Source organism: Brassica napus, unplaced genomic scaffold, assembly GCF_020379485.1.
Source record: "Brassica napus cultivar Da-Ae unplaced genomic scaffold, Da-Ae ScsIHWf_1111;HRSCAF=1579, whole genome shotgun sequence".
Taxonomy (NCBI): Eukaryota; Viridiplantae; Streptophyta; class Magnoliopsida; order Brassicales; family Brassicaceae; genus Brassica; species Brassica napus.
In genome coordinates this window covers 58324-79101 of record NW_026014536.1, presented here as the reverse complement: position 1 = coordinate 79101, position 20778 = coordinate 58324, and the positions used below count along the sequence as shown (strand labels likewise).

The 20778-nt window shown below is 33.1% G+C and overlaps 2 protein-coding genes, 1 long non-coding RNA gene and 1 other non-coding gene across 5 annotated transcripts; 1 reads left to right on the top strand and 3 right to left on the bottom strand.

The window, feature by feature from the left end:
• Positions 1 to 2041: 2041 nt before the first annotated feature.
• Positions 2042 to 3637, bottom strand: LOC106429841 (probable protein phosphatase 2C 25). The gene is made up of 2 exons (XM_013870612.3): positions 2619 to 3637; positions 2042 to 2539 (listed from the first exon to the last, which is right to left on the bottom strand). The coding sequence occupies exons 1-2, from the start codon at positions 3444 to 3446 to the stop codon at positions 2198 to 2200; spliced, it is 1170 nt and encodes a 389-aa protein (XP_013726066.1). The 5' UTR covers positions 3447 to 3637; the 3' UTR covers positions 2042 to 2197.
• Positions 3638 to 8953: 5316 nt separating this feature from the next.
• On the bottom strand, positions 8954 to 10167 carry LOC125595997. Of its 2 annotated transcripts, none has more exons than XR_007330741.1 (2): positions 9654 to 10167; positions 8954 to 9364 (listed from the first exon to the last, which is right to left on the bottom strand). It is a non-coding gene; the product is annotated as an uncharacterized LOC125595997 (long non-coding RNA). The 2 variants fall into 2 exon arrangements; XR_007330742.1 differs by lacking the exon at positions 8954 to 9364 and adding an exon at positions 9476 to 9575.
• A 2200-nt stretch (positions 10168 to 12367) lies between these two features.
• LOC106429821 (protein trichome birefringence-like 45) lies at positions 12368 to 16762 on the bottom strand. The gene is made up of 5 exons (XM_013870582.3): positions 16307 to 16762; positions 15621 to 15792; positions 13905 to 14086; positions 13630 to 13788; positions 12368 to 12835 (listed from the first exon to the last, which is right to left on the bottom strand). The coding sequence occupies exons 1-5, from the start codon at positions 16645 to 16647 to the stop codon at positions 12487 to 12489; spliced, it is 1203 nt and encodes a 400-aa protein (XP_013726036.1). The 5' UTR covers positions 16648 to 16762; the 3' UTR covers positions 12368 to 12486.
• A 222-nt stretch (positions 16763 to 16984) lies between these two features.
• On the top strand, positions 16985 to 18994 carry LOC106429838. The gene is made up of 2 exons (XR_007330740.1): positions 16985 to 18506; positions 18707 to 18994. It is a non-coding gene; the product is annotated as an uncharacterized LOC106429838 (transcript).
• The last annotated feature ends 1784 nt before the right edge of the window (positions 18995 to 20778 follow it).

Here is a 20778-nt window from a genome sequence, read left to right as displayed (position 1 = left end):
GGAGATGCTCTTAGATTGTTGCATATCCTTATGTAATCACTTTCTTAATTAAGAAGATATTTTCATTTCACGTCAACAGGTTTAAGTCAATCAACTCAAATGTCGATCTTGTAGGTCATAGTGTTGCTTGTTAGGCTTTCATCTTCATATATTTGTTTTTGACAATAAGGGGAACAGTGAAATAAATTCGACAGATAGAAGCTAAAGTAAGTGAACAAACATTAGTTTAGTTACATTGAATTAAATTGGTGGGAAGACACATGATGTGTGTGGGACTAAACTGAATCAGAAAAAACAAACAACGAACAGAAAGGCTTAACAACGTGACGGTTTGGGGTCCATTGAGAGAACAAAAATAGCAACGTGTTCTCCGCCTACAACACATAAACATGTGTTTATCTTTCACGTGTTGTTTTTCCGTTCTTACTTTGACCATTGTCTTCTTGCTCTTTCACAAACACAATCCTGTTTTTCTTATATGTTCATCTTATCCTTTATCGACCTTCTCCATGTCGGTATTAATTATCACCGCACAAAAAATATTGTTTTGATATGTTAGAAAATAGTGTGATAAATATTTATGACAAGTTTATTTTATTGTTTCAAAGTAACAGAAGTGACTTAAAGGTGATTGCCTTTGTGGTATAAACATACCACCTATTGATCTGGTATTCTGGCTCGAACTCTTATGTGGAGACGGAAAATGTGGTCAATATACTAGACTTAGATGACCAAGTGTTCTGGGTTTAAGGGTTTTAACTTTAACCAGTGTACTAATTGGTTGAAAGAATTAACCAAGCAAGTAAATGAGCCTTTCCTTCTTCCGTAGTCCAGTGGCCATGTGTGACCCAGCTCACCTCGGCAGCATGTGGAGAATTTTTTTATTTTTCTTTTGCTTCCAGCTTTCAACTTCTCAAGCCGACTCTAGATCTTTCGTAAAAGCCACTAAGCTCTTCTTCGCATAATTTCAGCTTGCAATTCGTGTGGAATTCGTCTCATAATCTCTTGCAAATTAGGCGCTTCAATACAAGACACAATTTGTAAACTATTTCACTCTTGTTAATATAAAATGCATCGAAAGTAAGGGGGTTTAATCCATGACAACATTGTTATGATATGTGTGTTATATAAATAAGATTTCTTAGGTAATTTGTTGTAGCTTCAATGTGTATCAAGACTAAATGTAGAAAGCACCAATCAATGAATAGGTTGAAATAGAAATACAGTTGATAAGAAATGAAAGTTTGGGTTATTTGATAAGAAATGATAAGAAATACAGTTAAATGTGACAAAAGAAAAATTATTTCGGGTTATTTGGTTTTGAGTTTGGCCCAGCATTGATAAATTTACTTGGCGAATAGCCTCTTGTCCCTCTTCACTCTTTTTGATAGATCATAATTTCTCAATAATGTTCTCTTGAACCTTGTTGGTTACTTGGTTCTAAATGATATTGGTAGAATGACTCTTTGACCAGCGTCACATGTCATGTCGATTTCACGTTGCATCTCAAATACGATTCATCATTCATGTTGGATTTATGGATTCAAGCTAACAAAAAAAGCTTTATAGTTAGATGAATATATAAGTTTATTTTGTTCTGATTCAAGCTTCGATTCTCTTTGAATTAGCGTGCATCTTTTTTAATTCTAAGGTAACTAAAACTCAAAGTGAGCTTAAAGACATCTTAAAAACGAATTTCTAGACCACAAATCATGCTTAATTTTTGGATACGATGAATAACAAACTCAGCCACAAACCAGAACTCACACATACACACTACTAACATCTTTCGAAAAAATTTACTACTAATCTTCTACTGAGAACTCACTCTTCTCCAACTTTACGATCACATCAAGTTTTAAACACCACGATCACATCAAGTTTTAAACACCTGAACTAACGAAAGAAAAGGTACACAACCTGTAAACTACTTTCAGGTGCAATTCTACTTCACATAAAATGCAGTTTTGTGATCAGGGTGTTTAATTCTTTTATGTATAGGAACAAACTCTCACTTGTGTTGGAAGTATATAAATAATAATAATAACGAACTGATAATTAGATTAAATCCGATCAATGCTCGATTCATACAAGTACATCGGCCACATTGAGATCATAACTACGTTAGAAAGAATAAATAAATGAATTATTGTTCTAAATAAAGCTAAACCAAAGTAAACCGTCTCTCCCTCTTTTTCTAGATAAACTGACGCAAAGGGATCAACATCACACTAATATCATCCGATGAGCCTCGTGAAGCCGATAGTTCGACCAGCTTCTTACATGCTAACAACAACGGCTTCATCTCGGTTCCTACACAGAAGGGACGAGCAATGTCTACTGCTTCTTGGTTACTCACTTTGTCCCATAGACCGTCCGATGCCAAGATCAAGAACTCGTGGTCCTGATCAATTCTCAACATCTTAGTCTCTGGTTCGGCTATAACCCATCTCTTGAGATGAGCATCGCCGATCCCTCTTGATACAGCTAAAGAACCTTGAATCCTCCAAACACCGTTAAACGTATCCACATATCCACCCTGCAAAAATAATTAATCTATTATTAGAAACTTTCCATATTCACAAATTAAATATCAATAAGCGTGAGACTATTCTCACCGTGGTTTCAATTCTTTCCCGTTCATCGTCTCTAGACGGCCTGTGGTCGGAAGAGAGAGCCTCCGCGACGCCACCTACGCTCATGACGGCGCGGCAATCACCGGCGTTGGACACAACGAGGTTCCTGTCTCTGACCAAAGCCGTGACGCAGCAGGAACCGCCTCTAACGTCTTTCTCTTCAAGAAACGCAGCGTCTGTGGTTAAATAACCGCGTTTCACCGCGTCTGCTATCTCAGACTCGTCGCACTTACCACTCACCTCTTCCAAAACGTTCTTATCTAAGTTCTTGGCCGCAAACTCAGCCGCCTTCACTCCTCCGTGACCATCGTAAACTCCGAACATCGCCTGCTTGCGATCTCCTCGAAGATTGGTTAACGCGGAGAAGCGATCCTCCATAGCTTCTCTCCTTCCTCTTTTGCAGTAAACAGAGTAACCATCGCCTTCCCTCTCCACCTGTCTACTCTCCTCCGACGCCGGAGATGCGAAACCGGCGGTGCCAATCGGTATATCAAGCCTCGTCGGCCGTTTCCTCTTCAAGGCGGAAGGACCAGTGCAGGAGGCGGCGGAGATAGAGTCGGATCCTCCTAGCACTAACGGCGCAGGAGCGAATCCGGTCGGCGGTTTCTGGAAACGGAGACGGAACGGAGATTTAGGGGAAGCGGCGGCGGCGGCGGAAGGAGAGGAGGGAGAGGAAGCGGAGGGTTTGAGATGAGAGAGAGTGAGAGAGATGGTTTCTTGAGGCGAAGAGAGTATAGAAGCTTTGTTGCAGAAGAGAGAAGACGACGGGGAGAACACCGGAGAGCTGCAGACAGCGACGGAACAAGACATGGTTTAGTCTAACAGAAAATTCGAGTTCAAAGATTGATCTGTGTCTTGTTTTTCTTTCTCTCTATCTTTGTCGTTGAGAAATATAATGAGGATAGAGAGAGAGAAGAGGTTTAAATATAAAGAGTGAGAGAGAAGGTGATGAGTTAATATAATATTAATGGAGTCCGTGTTTATCGAGCCGCTTCTCTTTATTCAAACTTTAGTTTCTGTCATTGACTTTTGAAAAGACGTATGTGCCCTTTGCAATTCTTCTGGTCTCACCTTCTACAAAAGTTATTATTATTTTTAGGGTAACAAAAATAGAATTTTATTCAGTTGACCAGAAAAGAGAATTTTATTTTGCTTTTTACTGGGAGAAAGTAGAATAACATAATTGTTTTTGTATCTTTATAGTAATTTTGTATATATTATACGAGTTAAGTGTATTTAATATTAATTTTTATTAAATAAGTAATGTGAGTAGTTGGATTAAGGGCATCTGCAATGGAGCCTCTTAGCTCCAAAACCTAGGTAAAAAATTATAAAAAATTTGATAGGTTCCACACAATATTAAGGATTAGCCTTTTCTTATCCTTATATAAGGATCAATCCTTGAAAAATATTGTCACTGTTTGCGGGTCCCGCTGTTTAATGGCGACTTACCATTGGCTATTTTTTTTTCTTTATTGAAAAATAAATAATAAAAAAAAGAAAAAAATGAATTTTAAGGATTCTTTACCGAATCCACGGTTGCAGATGGTCTAATATTAGATGATAAGTGTCTTATTATTTGTTTTGTTGGAAAGTGAGTTGGTCTTTTACTCAAAAGTATCCACCAAGGAGAACTTCCCCTCTCACAATGCATAAAATGTGCAAAAGATCTTAATTGTACATGACATGAGTTACATATTGAGACACTTTTTCTCTCTTTTTAACACATTCAGACACAACACGCTGGAGGGACACTTTATCATGTTTCTGAGCTGATTTGAGACCAATATGCCCCTCACTTCCTTAACCGAGACCAGGGTTGAGTTAGTGATAATATTTTTTATATTGTCAAGTTGTCAACAACTACCGTTCAGCTTTGCGTTTTGTGTTTACTCGGAGAAGTTGTCGTTTGGTTCCTGGAGAGCAGTGACAAACAACAGCTGTCGGATGAAAGCCAATCCAAAGGTGAAGACCAATTTTGGTTGAGAAAGTAGATTTGATAATAAAATATTCCTTCTTCTCCACATATATATATATTTGTCTTTTTTCAAAATTTTAAGATCTATAAAGAAATTGTAATTGTTACAATAAATTATAATTTCTTTTTCTTTATATTTTAAGATACACTTGTATATATATATTATATATATTTTAAAAATTATATAAAAATACATGGACATAGAAAATGTGGATGGAAAAAGTGTAGATATGGAAAAAAAATACATAAACAAAAAATGTGGACATGGACATCAAAGTTGGACACTAACACTAAAACATTGAATCCATACTTACACCAAGTTAGTTCTATATTAGTTACTTGTTATTCTTGTTTATTTCACCCTTTAATGTGTTTTGCCTATATTTTCTTTTCAAAATATTTAAATCAAATAAATTTATGACTATAAATTATGATTTTTAATTCTCTACATTTAGACATCCGTTTTGGTATATATATATATATATATATATATATTTTAACATTTATACAAAAGGTTATTTGAACATAAAAAGTTTGGATAATAATTTTTTTTTATTTGAGAAATGTGGACAGCAAAATTGTGGATATAGTAAATTTTGTTTATTTTTCATATTCAAAAAACCTGGACATGATTTTATGGACAAAGTTTTGTGAACAAAATTTTGTAGAATCAATTTTGTGTCCAAGGTTCATTTCCAGACATTTCTTCGTAAATTTGTGGACATGATTTTGTATAGGATTTACAGATTTTCCAAGTCATATATTTTTTAGTTTGTTTCTGAATTATACAAGATGCCATAGATGAAAGTTCGTCGGAAGAGTTCTCAATCATATAAAATTTTGTAAATACTGTTTTGTAGATATATATATATATATATATATATATATTTTATATATTATATAGGATTCTAAGGACATAGAGTTTGTGGACACAGTTTATGTGGACATACATATTTCATTCAAACATCTGGACGGAAGAGCATCTCAATGGAAGAACACTAAACCTTTAAATTAAATCTCACGGAAGGAGCCATTTTTAAGGCTCCACTGAAATAGTCATGTGCTTTACACCATTTTTTTTTCACAAATCTGAAGCAAGTCTAAATCCAGTGTTTTCCATATATTACTTCATCATAAAGAAATCTTGATATGTAAATAAATCAAAGCTTCACTGAGCTTAAATTCATGGAGTTTTCAGTTTGGAAAAATATTAATAGCTAGTCTAATTAGGTTAAAAACAAAGGAACGGCAGAGAAGACTTGGACTTCTTCTCCGTCGGCGGAGGAACGACGGAGAATCAAAAAAGAAACCTTTTGCAGACTGATTCCTAAGATGCATTGGAATTTTTCTTGGCCTTCGCCGGAGAAGACTTGGACTTCTTCTTCGCCATTGTTGTTCGTCAAACTGCAGATCCAATTCAGTAAGCTTTTGAGTTCACTTAATCTACGTTCCAGTTGTTAGAAAGAGAGATGAAGAAATTAGAATTTTCTTGGTCTGGAGAAAGTGAAAGTAGATATGTGTTTTGAATTCTCCTTAAATGAAAACGTGGTTGGATATTTCCAAAATATAAAAATCGTATTAAAAATGATGGAACCATGGTTACTTATGTTTGGTTAGGTGAAGCTTGGTCTGGTCTGAAATGAGGGTAAGAAAGTCTTTTGATAAGCATATTGTGTTGGACAAGTGAGAAGTGTCTAAGAAAGTAATTCAAAAGATAGAAAGTGTCTTACAGTGTCAAAATTATGCCTAGTGGAGTAGATCTATTCGAGACCATTTCAAATAATAAGAAAAGCTCGTCAGTGATTAAAATTCAAGAGCTACCTTCGGGTTTGTTTTATTCCACTTAGTTATGTTGTTTAGTTTTATTTTTTCGCATTCTAGTACTTGTTAACTGTGTAACTTCTGTTACAAATTCGAAAATTGATATAATAATTTAACATTTTACTTAAAAGAAAAAAATTCAAAAAAACACAGCAAAACACCAAAGGAGAATTTTAGAAGGCCAAATTGTAATTCACCGCCTCCAAACCAGAACAACGATTGAAGTAAGCATTTTAGTTTGGTCTACTTTGTGAGGGTAAAACTGACAGTTCAGTATAAGTCAAGAACACGTCTACTTGGGCATGTGGCGTTACTACTAGTTAACGTATATGTGTTAAAGAAGTGTTGATTGATTTTATTTTTTTTTTGTCAACGAAGTGTTGATTGATAACTTTTCACTTTAAAAATTTATTTATTCTTCTTAAATAATGAATGGAAACAGATTATAAGACCGTTGTGGGTCCCTTTAGAGCTTACGTGCTGTAATTTGATTTGGTATATAATTTTCGCTGGTCGCAGTCGCAGCTTCTTAGCAAGTGACCGTTGGAGACTGAGAGGAGCCTTCTTTGTTTGTTTTTTTTTTCTCCGGTGTCCACTGGCGACCGTTGTGAAATCAAAACCTTTAATTATCTCAATTCACACGAGGTCTTCTAATAAAAATAGGTATAATACAAGTCTCCTTAAGAGTGTGTGTACAATTTTATGAGTTGTGACATTGTAACGGATAGTTCTTTTCTTACTTAAAAACGGTATTCGTTGGAAAAAGAATATTATCGATTTATGTGCTAGAAAGATCAAACTTTGGTATCCATGAACAAATTATCTAACTGTCTCTACTTATATCCGATACTACTAATTATCATTATATTAGTATTCTTAGAGATCATACGTTTAGGAAAGTAGATCATTTTTTTCTTCCTGTATTAAGAAGTTTGAACAGTCCATTGAATCAATACAGAAAAAATCCAGAGCATGTTTCTTGTTAAAGTTAGATTAGGGCTTCACAATTGGCTGATGGAGAAGAACTAACAACAAAGATGATTTTTTTTTGATCAAACAACAACAAAGATGAATAAAAGTAGAAGGAAGAACCGAACTCGTTCTGTTCAAAAAAAAAAAAAAAAGAAGAACCGAACTCGTATTTTCTAGAATCGCAGATCAAAATTATTGAGATATTAAAATAAGTGAATTAGATTATACGTAATAAAACTTTTATTAAACCATTATTACCAAGTTTATACATTAAAATGCATATAAATCACGGAAACTCAATGTTTCTGCAGAATATATTAAATTTATAAAAAGATGATCTTCCAATCCATACAATATGTTAATTATATTCCAATCCATACAATATGTTAATTATATTCCAATCCATAAAATATGATCTTCCAATCCATACAATATGTTATTTATAAACTATATTCCCCCCCCCTCTCTAACCTATGTTAATTATAGGAGTACAAATTAAAATTACATACATATATATGGTGCAAAGTAGCAAATTTCATACAGAACAAAATGCATATATATATATATATGGGATTTTAAAAAATATATAGGGTTTAATTGCAACAGAGATATGACCTTGCATTTCACTAAAAAAATAATTATGAGAGAAAATAAATAGAAAATCAGTATGTGCTAATATCATAAGACCAAACCTTATTATACCATTACCAATGCTTTTGTTTATAAATATACTGTATTAAACTTTACTAGTACTAATTTAGTTTTGTTACAGGTAGGACGAGTGTTACGTCAGGAGGAGAGAGGTTGTAAAGAAAGAGCATGCAAACATTCACATAGACTACAAACATTCTCACGTGTCATGAATAAAACAATGCGCTAGCAAGTAAAAGTCTTATTCTTCTTGAGTACCAATTCATAATTTGTATGTGGTCTTTTTTTCCAACACATAAGTTACTCCATTACTTGGTCTGTATTCTGTCTAATACATGATTTCAGTTACCAGAAGAGTGCATTACTCTTTAGGACACTTTTTTATCTTTTTTGACACTTTAGAACACAATCCGCTGGAGGCACACTTTCAAGGAATCCAAGGGAGATGTTGGACATAAATGCCCATTTGTCCAACGAAAGTACAAATAAAAATATATTTGTTTTTATTCAGTTTAGTTAGTAGGCAGAATAGTTAGTTTCTTTTTTTAGTTAGGACTTACCTTCCGACATTAATATTTTATTTGTTTTTATTTGTTCTTTTCTCAGTTTTTTCGTTGTTTTATTTTACAGCAAAGTTCTTATTGTTTGTTTTTTCTCAAAGTTTAAGATATTTGAAGAAAATATAATCATCACAGTAAATTGTAATTTGTTTTTCTCTATATTTTAACATCCATATTCATATATATATTTTATATATATTAACAATTATATAAAAAAATGTATGGACATAAAAACTATGGACGGAAAATTGTGGACAAGTAAGAAAAATACATGAAAAAAAAATGTGGACATGGATAGATACAAAAATATAAAAAAACTTTTAAGAAGTTTCATGGATGTGTTTTCGTTGATAACATTCTTATATTCTCAATCATCTATAAAAATGTGGATATGGACACTTAGATAATAGAGTTATAAACTATATGTGGACATGGACATCAAAGCTGGACACATACACTAAAACGTTAACATCCATACTTTCCCCAAGTTTGGTCTATAGTAATTACATATGTTGACATAGATATGAAATACAAGACCAAGTGAAAGTAGATAAACCACGTTTTGGAGTCTGGATAGGAGGTGTTGAGCTGCATCATCCATAGACTCTTAATGGGTGGAAACAAGATTGATGTTTAGGACGTTGTTGTTGTGAACTTCGTCATAGACTCTTGATGTGGTCATGTAGTTAAAATATCTTGCTGCATTATCCATGAATTCTTGTTGTGGTCATGTCAAGTATATCTTGCTGCATTATCCATGAATTCTTGTTGTGGTCATGTCAAGTTTTGTCCAAAAATCCATATAGTCATATAATAAAATTATCGATTCAGAGCACTAAATGTGGAAGACCAAAACAAAGATAAATAAAGAATTGTTTTAATTAAAGTCAAAGACTTTTACTTCTCAGATCTCTGATACAAAGAAGAAGTGTTCAACATTTAAATCTCAGAAAGATTCTGATAAAGAAAGGAAGTGAAATTGGAATCTGTAAATGTCAAAATTGAGCTCTTTGTTGAAAAAGAAATGAAGCTAACCTTCACACCACGAGAGCTTGTCGTCTTCTTTTCCACAATAGAGGCATGACCAGTTCGTCGCCGCGTCATCTCCGCACTGGAGCTCAGATCTGCTGGCCGTCATGTCATCCTCTCCACAACGGAGCTTGGACATGCTCGCCGTCACGTTGCCCTCTCAACACTGGAGCTCTCAGAACTGCTCGTTATCTCTCCCATCCACAAAATCTCAGAGATTCGATCCAATTGGAAAATTACAACACAAACAAGAAAAACATAAAAAGTTAGGGATTTCGAAAACTCTTTAAAGTTAAAAAGAGTTAAAGAATTCAAAATATAAACCTCTGTTGTCGATCTGCGATGAAGAAGGTTGACTATTGAGGTTCCCTTTCTTCTTCGACTTCGATTTCGCCATGGTTTCTCGAAGCTGAACGAGGTTCGGGGATAGATGATGAAAGGGGATCATTGCAATTAGGTTTTGAGAAACTATGAAAGTGATTTCAATTTTTTGTCTCAAAAATATGAGAGATAATGGATTAATTGTGTTTTGAATTTTATTATATTTCTTTAATTGAGATGTGTGTCCAACTGGACAGATTGTTGTTTTATTTTTTTAAAAAAAAATTAGCTACGAAAGAAAGAATGTTAAGAAGAAACAATATTAGGGGTATAAGAGACAATCACCACAGAGAAAGTGTGTCTCCAGCAACATGTGTTTGATTGTGTAAATTGAAAGTGGAAATGTGTCTTAAAGCGTAAAAATTTCTTACCAGAAAGTAAACAATTTTATATTTCTATGCACATACTTGTTTAGATATTTTCTCGGTCGCTCACGGCGACTATAGTCTTTTGATGGCAACTCTCAGATATATATAACATCATTAGTTTGAATCATTACAGTAATTGGTAATTGTATGATTGTCTATTGTGTTCAAATACTGTTTTCAGCTGAAGAATGAGTCAGCTATAAGACCTCTACTTTTACGATTGGACTTGGTCATCAAGATGAGTATATATTCGTTGACCATATAGAATGATTAATCAAGCAAAGAAGGTTCCCACTCCATAATTGTAGTTGTTGCACTTGTACGGTCCGCCGTTGAATCGCATTGAAATTTTCTTCAAATGTTTTTAGCAAATATTTATGCATTAAACTTCAATGTGGCAAGCGAGCCCACTGCTTTGAGGAGATTCACAAAAGAACCTAGTTGAACCAACCATGCATTTCAAAAGGAAATAAGGTCATTTTGATTGAGCCCATTCTCATTGAATTCGAAGAGAAAGTATGTAGCATTCACCCCGATTATCACTCTTGCCCATAATGCACATATATTGGGCCCATTCCAACAAAATACACAAGTTGGCAGAAACTTGAGATATAAGTAACTAGACTTATAACTTCTAGAGTTTTATCGCTTTCTCTTCATCTTGTTGTGGCATATAGAGTTTCTTCTTGTTGCTTATCTTTTCTAGAGAGATAGAGAGAATGCATGTGTAACAGAAAGTAGAAAACAGATCCATTAGTGCTTTTGATCTTCTTTGATTCTAGTGAAATTTATGGGCAACAAATCCTATACAATATGTACTTGTGAGAGGCCAGAAACTTGTTATTTGTTTTTGTCTTAGACTAATTAAATGTATCTATCTCTAACCGTCAACTAAAATTCATTCCCAGTTTATAGTCATTAGCTACATCTAAAATGAGTGAAATAAAATAGGGCAATTGTCAATAATAGCATCTTTTGAGTTTTTGTATCAAAAATAGCACTAGAAGGCGAAAGTCACAAAAATGATATTTATTAAAGGGTAAAATATTCATAATACCATTGGTTTAAAATTAAATAAACAAACAAAAATAAATAAAAACAAATAAAAAAAAATGAAAAAAGAAACGTTTTATAGTTTCAGATTATATGTTTTCAGATTCAAAATTTTTTATAATTTCTTTTTTTGAAACTTTTTTTCGAATTTTTTTTTATTTTTTTTTCAAATTTTCTTTTTATAATTCAAAAATACTTTTTGAAACTGTTTTTTTTAATTTTTATTTTTAATTTTTAGTATTTATTTTATAAAATTTTAAACTCTAATTTCAAAACCTCACCCCTTAACTCTAAACACTAAGATTTGGATTAATTAGCCCAATGGATATAAATGTATATTTACCTCTTTAATGAAACATATTTTTGTGACTTTGAGGTTTGAGTGCTAGTTTAGGAACAAAAACTTGGTTTTGTGCTATTCTAATCTTTTTTTTCAATAAAATACTTCAACCGAATACCTTTTTGAAAACGAACGTAAACTTATATTCAATTATAACATTTGTGTACATCAAGTGCACCCTAGTTAAATCCTAACTTTTGCCTAGGCTACTATGGTTAATAATCAAAGGCGAGTAGCAAACCAAAAGATGAGAATGCCTTCATATCTTTTGCATCCCGATCTACTTAACAAGCTTAAACAATTTCTGACAACGGAATATCTTCAATCCGTCGAATAAGATTTTCTAATGGCCGAAACTACAACGACGAACATAATTTAGGTATACTGCACCAAAAATATGTGAGTCACAATTATCTTGCAACTGGGGTGTGTTTTTAATTCATACGCTCAAACCAATTAAAATAAAATTGGGATCTTAGGCCTAATGAATGGTCCTTTAATCTTTTCCTATTGATCCACCTAAAAATGTTCTTTCAGTCGATTAAAATACCATTTCTTAACAACAATCATTGAAGAAGTGTCGCAGAAAAAGATTCCCGTGGATTACAATTATGCGTCTAGTGAATCATAACAACTTACAATAAAAACATACTATACTGCAATAGATACATTTGGATGATATTTGATTAGTCAGATCTTAAAACATCAAAGCAGCATAGAACAGTTGGTTCCAAGTATCGGGGAGACCAGGAAGACACCAATGGCTACAATCCGATGAACGGTCAGGAAATCTCTTTAGAGAAGGATTGAGATCGCCACTGTAGATTGAAGGATGACCGTCTATTCGAAGAGCAGAGAGCATAGTTATATCCATCAATGAGACATGGGAATCCATCTCTTTCACCACTTCATCAATTACTTTCTTCTGGTTCACATATGAACTTGTTGGGTACGTTGTTCCACTATACGGTGTCGTTTGGCCGTAGCAGCTTTTTCCTCCTTGAGCTATCGTTGAAGCTTTTGCCCTTGAAGTCCACTCATTTGGACTGCATCACATTTTCACATCAAGTAATCAAGTTTGTAATCAATATTTTACTTATTATTCCCTAGATTTTAAGTAAAGCTCAATTGCGGAATCCAATAAGTTAATAGAGTAACAATTTGATTACATGTTAAGAAAAACAAAACCTAAATCTTTTATAAAATTATCGCAAGTGAACTTTATTATAAATGTATGTAGGAATGGTAGGATACAACATTAAATGTTATGTTTGGTGGTACATTATATATCCTTTTGCTTTACAACTTGCAAATGAGAAACTTTCTCATTGGCGAAACTAAATCAATTGGACTATTATTTGGGCCCTTAAATGAACACACACACAGCTCATATGTGGACCTTTATCAGCAGACTAGTCTCATCGTTATCCATTTTAGTAATTTCTAATGAAATAATTGTTCATAAACACGTATTTTATCCACGTATAGACTTTTAGGCTAGCTAGCGAATTTGAGGCCACAATGGTTAGTACTACTATAGATAGTAGTTTGGTAGCAACTAGAACGCCAACTAGATAGTATATACTATATTTAATATGGTTTGGCTACATCTGGAAACTCTCAAAATCAATATGTGTTTCATTATATTTCTTGTTATCAAAAATTACTTTGCCGTTGAAAGCACGGTGATTTACTTATTAGCAACACTATATGTGCTTATATACGAGGCAACCTCATCAAAGAACCCACCATGTCATATGACACGAGTTACTAACTTGTACATAAAAATTGATAAAACAAAGTAAGCTTAGAAAAAGAAAAAGAAAAAGAGAGTACATACTTGTAGTGTGTGGGTGAGACGGAGAGGAAGAAAACTCTAGTGAGAGGGGAGTTGATATAACGAAGGACCCAATTAGACCATGTTCTTAGTCCTTTTCTTAGTGCCACCAACCTATCCATGTCGCCGTAATATCTCCCTCCTGTCTCCATCTGCTCCCACCTGTTTCACTCCCCTCAAACTTTCACTTTTCACTCAAATTTTGTTAGCCCAAAAGATCTTTTCACCACCACCCTAGGCCCTAGCTATGTGAAAATAGAGGTAACAATTTAGCTTACCCTCGTAGAGACCCTGTGTGGCTCCACCAATGACCAGTGTTGAACAGCAGAACGTCGGCTGTTCTCCAAGCGTCCGATGCATCGACAGAGATTTCGTCAAGTTTAAGAGTTGTCTTTCCGTGAATTTTGTCTATGTCTACAAGATAAGGAGCTCTATAGAATGACACTTTAACGTTGTAATCCTGCCATGTATTAGCAAAACTCTAAATTAGTAGTTTGAGATAAAGAGGTTGGATATAAAAACTAAAATGAATTTCTTGTGCTTAACGTCACTTTTCAATTATTTTTAAGAAAAATACCTGATGTTGTTTTCAGCACACTAAACTTGTTTTCATTATGATTGGATTATACATCAGTGAGACCCAAAGTTGTATAATCTTATATCACCAATTAAAACTTTAGTATCGTAAACGTACTACGTACATAAAATATAGTTTAATGCGAAAACTGATTTCCACTAAATCCTGAAACAAATATTAATTAAGAGAACATGTTTTGTTATGTATTAGCTAGCAGTTATTGTTCTAATTCGTAGATCTTCGATTTAAGTAACTGAAAATATAAAATATTTAATATGCATGCACAGAACTGCAGAAATGTAAGCGAATACGATAATTTAACGATTTAAGTGTATAAAAGTATAGTAACTGATGTTTGTTTTCGAGGGTATTAGTTTTTTTCTTTTGTCCTTTTACTGGACCAAGAAAGTTCCACCGACGACGTCAAGTTGATCAGCTAATACCATTTGACAATGACGTTTTGTAAATACTCAATCATTTTTCGTACATTTTAATAAAATACATTAAATTTGCATAACATTTTGTGATTATATTATTTCAATAATTTTAAGTTAATAAAAATTTAATAAATGTAATTAAAGTTTTCTAAAGTTTGCAATTACTTAATAAAACATATATTGAAAATGTAAAAAATAGATCTTTTGAAACAAAATTTTTTTTATAGAAAATATAATTTTATACAACGGAGGGAGTATACAACTTCTAACTCAATTTTCACGAATTTATTCTATCCAATTCGACCTACTTAAAGAAAAAAAAGAGAGAGAGTATACAACTCTGGCTCAATTTTCACGAGTTTATTCTATCCAATTCGACCTACTTAGACCATCTCCAATGTATTTTGCTATTTTCACCTCTAAAATAGGGGAACTCTATAATAGAGGTGAGATATACTCCAATATATTCCTCTAAAATAGCAATTTTTAAAATATATAGTAAAAAATAGAGGAATGCTATTTCTTCCTCTATAAATAGAGGAAAAAATAGAGATCTCTATTATAGAGGAAGAAATAGAGGTGGGTTAGAGCAATTTCACCTCTAAATGCTACTCCCTCTGTTTTTTAAAGATGGATGTTCTAGGAAAATATTTTGTTTCTAAAAGATGTATTTTTCATATTTTCAAAGCATATTTTGTCAATTAATAATGAAAAATTGTGTGTTTCAAAAATATTAATTACATTTCTTTTAATCCTATTGGTTTAAAAATATAGGAAATATAAAGTTACAAAAAACTATGCATTAATAACTAAGTTTTAATATGGTTTCTTAATAAGTGTGAAAATCCTAGAACATTCATCTTTAAAAAACAGAGGGAGTATTATAGAAGTGAAAATAGCAATGGGTTGGAGATGCTCTTACAGAAAAAAAAAAAAAAAAGTTCATTAAACCGACAGTAGAAAGTAGTGTTGGAACTTACAAGGATCTTGAAGGTAGAGAGAGGATCTTCATGAATAAGATTTGTACTAATGAACGGTGCTGATGAAGATATCATACACATCAACGACTCCCATTGGTTTCTACCCAACGAATCACCAACAAACATCACTGTTTTGTTTCTCATCTTCTGTAGAAACTTCACCCCATTGAACCTGCTTTCCAAACATTAAAAGTAATTATATAAATTATTGCGTCGACCGTACAACTAATAAGAACTAATCATCTTAATCGCACCAAACTTCCCCAACAACAGCAAATCAATTCCGTTTTGTTAATAAAAACGAATCTACTAAACTTGTACTTATTACTCAACTCATAAAGGCGAAACTTCCATAAGATTTTTAAGTAACACCTGGACTATATGTTTAAATATAAAAGTGTCCAATAACCATATAACAAATCGTATGTGGTTATTGTACATATATAATAATTTCTGGACCACTGATATATATGATCCAAATATTATTTATGTTGTAAAGCTTAAGCGTAAATTAATTTGTCTCTAAACATAAGCTTGGATGTGTTTAAATATTCGAGGAGAAATTATAAACTCGATAACAATGTCCCTCAAAAGCAAGATAAATAAACAACATTAGCTTAAATCAATGTATTAGTCTAATGAAATAGCCTGCTACTGCTAGTGACTAGTGAGTGAGTTTTGTTAACCTTGGGACGTCGCAATTGAAAGGTTTCCACCGGAACTTAAGATAGTCGGAGTCAGGTCTGCCGTAAGTCTGACAATCAAATCCCGGATCTATCATTCCTCTGCCGCATTCCTCCACCCGGTAAAGTGGGTATGTCGCGTCCCGCACCCACTCGCCAGCGAAGAGGTCGCAGCTACTCCGGTTCACCGGAAAAACCACTCTACGTCGTGGATGCTTAGCGAAGTTGCTGTGAGTGCTGTTGTTGTGAACCGGTCTCCGGCGGAGAGGGAGGGGTGAAGCTGACGTGGCGTTTTGGAGTAAAAGAAACAAGAAGAGGAAAGTGAGACACTGAAGATGCGACATTAAAGAAGCTTGGAGAGAAGAAAGAAAAGAGAGAGAGAGAGAGAAAGGAAAAGTGAAGTGTTGTTATTATATGTTGTCCTTTTGCATGGAACTTGCTACCATATCGTATGTTTTAAGCCTTCAACGAGCTACATCTTTAAAGAGGACGAAAATTTTGGGGTCGGGTTTAATTTTTTTAATGTAATAAACTAATAATTACGTTTTTTTATTTACCCATAAATAACAACATTTATGAGTTTTAGCCCTAGTGTCTGATACGATATATGTCAATATATTACTTTTTTTTTAAATTAGCTAGTTAAGTGTTAGATATGATATCATATATGGTTCTTAAAATTCTGGATTATTTTTACCGTCGATTCTTTTCGATATCCTAAATAATGTGTTCTAAGTGTTTTTTTTCTTCTGGAAACACATAAATATGAAAACCTTATCCCAAGGTAATATTTTGTGTTTGGTTAAAGCATGTTAAAATATATATATGCTTTGCGTTACTTGGCGTTCATGTATAGAATATACTAATGATCATCTCTTTTATCTGAAATGGCCACGTCCCGTATTTGGTCCCAAGCGATAAAGCTACGCTAGGCTGGTCAAAGCCAGTCAAAGCTCGCGGCACGGGGAGGGAAATAAAATTCGATTGATTTAATGTTTAAACCAATCTGGAATTGAGAGCGACACTGGGCAACTTGGTCTGAACCATAAATAAAACTGCAAATTGCAATTTGACTTGGTCTCAATAGGGTTATTGGGTCTGTTGTTTGCGCTTTGGTGTAGATTGTCTGGAGGTTTTGTTTGGTACCCAATTGTATACAGCCCAAGATAATTGGACCGAACTAACTTATCTGGACGCTTGGTCATTGATTTAAAACCCGATCTCGTTCTACTCATCCTCCTGCTTCATTCACCTTCGTTCGTTGATCTTAGCAACATTGTTCTTGATTGGCTCAAGTTTGAACTCCCTTAACTTGTAAGTTCTATCCCAATCCAGGGTTCCAATTCTATGTTTTAATTGTAAGATCGCATGGTATATGATAGGCTCATGTGTGCTAAAGATTAAATGTGAAGGAAATGGTCATTTTGGTGAACAAAGTAAAGACTAGTGTGATAAAATGTTTATATAAGGATACATTAGTTAATTTCTAATTTGATGAAGGCCGGGTAAGAAATTAATACTCTATAGATATGTATCAAATTCTCAGATGACCCTAGAGTGTTACAAAAATTTGAAAATGGATTCTTCTAATTTTATTTATGTTAATTATTTTCTTTTTAAATAGAAAAATTGCACATAGATATATATTTAGATAGATCACATGAGAGATAAGTATAACACAAGATATGAACATATCTAAATATATTCTCTTAAAGATCATTTCAATATGTATCAATAATACCCTACCAGATGTAAATGCAAATATATTCTTCCTCTTTTTCTGCTATACCAAACATATACACACGAATTCGACCAGGTTTGAATATGGATGATAACATAATGATGAAATTGTATAGTACTAATACAAACTATTAAATTACATTTCCCGGTCAAATGTAATCATGTTAAAAGAAATAACACAATAAAAAATTTATTTACATAAATTATTGTTTGGGAATGGTTATAAATAAATCAAAGGGGGATAATATAAATATATAATGTAAGAAAGTCTTTAAAACCAAAAGGCCGGTGTGAGACATTTTTTTCTGGCGTCTATACATATAGAAGGGAGGAGAGAGAAGGATATATGTAGAGAGAGGAAGTATGGCTTGTTCATCATCTTCATCAACAGTGTTATGTTTGTTCCTGATCATCTCCACATGTGCTCTCGTCTCTTCTGCTCGCCTCAGTCTTTCATTTCCAGGTCATTTTCTTCCTCTCCAAGTGTGTATATTTCTGTAAAAGATTATGTGTTTTGTTATCTAGTACTCTTCAAAAATATCTACTACTAATTCACAATCGTATGTATATGTGGTAAACATTTCATAATAATTTCTCTTTTTTGAACTGAAATTTCATAATAATTTATTCATTACATATGACCTTTAACCTACTATTCTTTAGGTTATTGGATGGGAGATCTCAGAATCAAATGTTTTCCAACCAAAATTATTCCCTGATGATGAGGGGTATTGACATGATGCATATCTAAAACTGTGTATAAAAAAAACTGTGTATATCAGAAAAAAGAACTGTGTATCATAAACTATGTATATTAAAAAAAAACTGTGTATATCTTAAAAGATTGTTCAAGAATATCATCAAAAAGAACAACAATACCTCAATTATATATATTTTTATAGAGAAAAGAAGAAAACTTAATTAGATAAATAAAAGAGAAAATGTTATATTTATCGTTTGTATTTACATAAAACATAATATAAATGATCCCTTGATGCATACACAGGTTCACAAAAGAATAACACATGAGTCTGTATTATTATTTATTTTGGCTAGATCAAGTCTGTGTTTAGCTTTTTATTTCTTTTATCCGTTACTTGTTCGCTTTGTTCTTCTGTCAAAAATCAGAAAATTGGTAATAATATCTTTACATTTTTATCAAAAAAAAAATAACACATGAGCCCGTGAAATAACTAATATGTGATATTTCGTGTTTGCTCCACATGCATACATTGTTTAAAAAGAAGAAAAAAAATACATTTCAATTTTTCCTTCTTAAATGTTAACTATCGTTTTGATGTTGTTTTTCTCGCGATTTCAATATATATACGGTAATATTTTTGTTTTTCATAGCACAAATTTTATTTGGCCCACTATCCCTTTCTTATTAAAGGAGGAACATTCATAGAAATAAACCTTGACCTCATGTGTTTATTACATGAGTGTCATTTCCTATGTGTCATCACCTAATGCACTCTCACTAGCTTTTTAAAATAACCCTTTGTGACCTAGAATAATTACAACCAAATGCCATTGGACATATACATTATACAATATGATTTATTTAGATCTCGATCGGATTTGTGACATATGCATTACAATCTGAATTGCCGAGAACAACGGGAATTTATGACACAGGTCTATCAGTGGTAACATACAGAAGGTAAAAAAGGAAGGTGCGACTCAATAATGCAGATGTGGAGTGAAAAATGCAACAAAAAATATTTGTATGTTAAGGAAATATAAAAAGGCAACTAATTTTGAATTTAATTTAGTTGACTAGAATCTCAGTTCGTTTCCTATACTATTCCAATAAATCCGCACAGCAACAATCAAAGTAAATTTTTGAAATTCAATATTTTGAATATAAATTGACCTACAACTTAAAGTCAAACACAAAACTAACCTCCCTTTTTTTTGAAAATTGGTTTTGCCCTATTCACCCCACAAGTTCATATAATTTACGAAAATGCCATCAATTTTTTTTTTTTTTTTTTTCGAAAATGACATTTTTACTCTCTCACCCTCATCATCTTCAAGTAATTACAAGATTGCCATTGTCATCAATACCACAACCACCATGAACAACCAATTTGAAGCTCTTAATGCTCCCAAAATCGATTTACCCTTCTTCTTTTTCCATTCTTGTGAACTAAACACAACATATCTCTCACTTTCTCTCCACAATGAGCTAAAAAAACCCAAGATTTTGATTCTAAAATTTTTATGGTTCATAAAGTCATAGAAGCTAACGATTATGGGTGGGTGACTTTCGTTTGTGATTCTGTGTGCTTGGAGAAGCCTTATGTATGCTAAGGAACTTATCTCACCAATTTAAGGTATGAAATCGAGTTTTTTTCCAGATCTGTTCGTCAGACGACTTACTTGGGAAGTCGTCTCGCTGTAGACGACTTACCTTTCAGTCGTCTGGCTGTAGACGACTTACCTGGAAGTCGTCTGGTCAACGCAGAGGTTATTTTTGCAATTGACTTTGAAATCTGTAACCTGAGACGACTGAAAGTTAAGTCGTCTACTATTGTTTGGTTTCAAAAAAAATTCCAAAGAACCTAGACGACTTACATTTCAGTCGTCATAGGTTAGTTTTGCATTTGACTGGATAATTTCAGAAGTTTGACTTCCCCAGACGACTTACATTTCAGTCGTCTGGCGAAAATTAAAATAATAATATTTTTTTAAAGTAAACGACTTACAATTAAGTAGTCATAGGTTAGTTT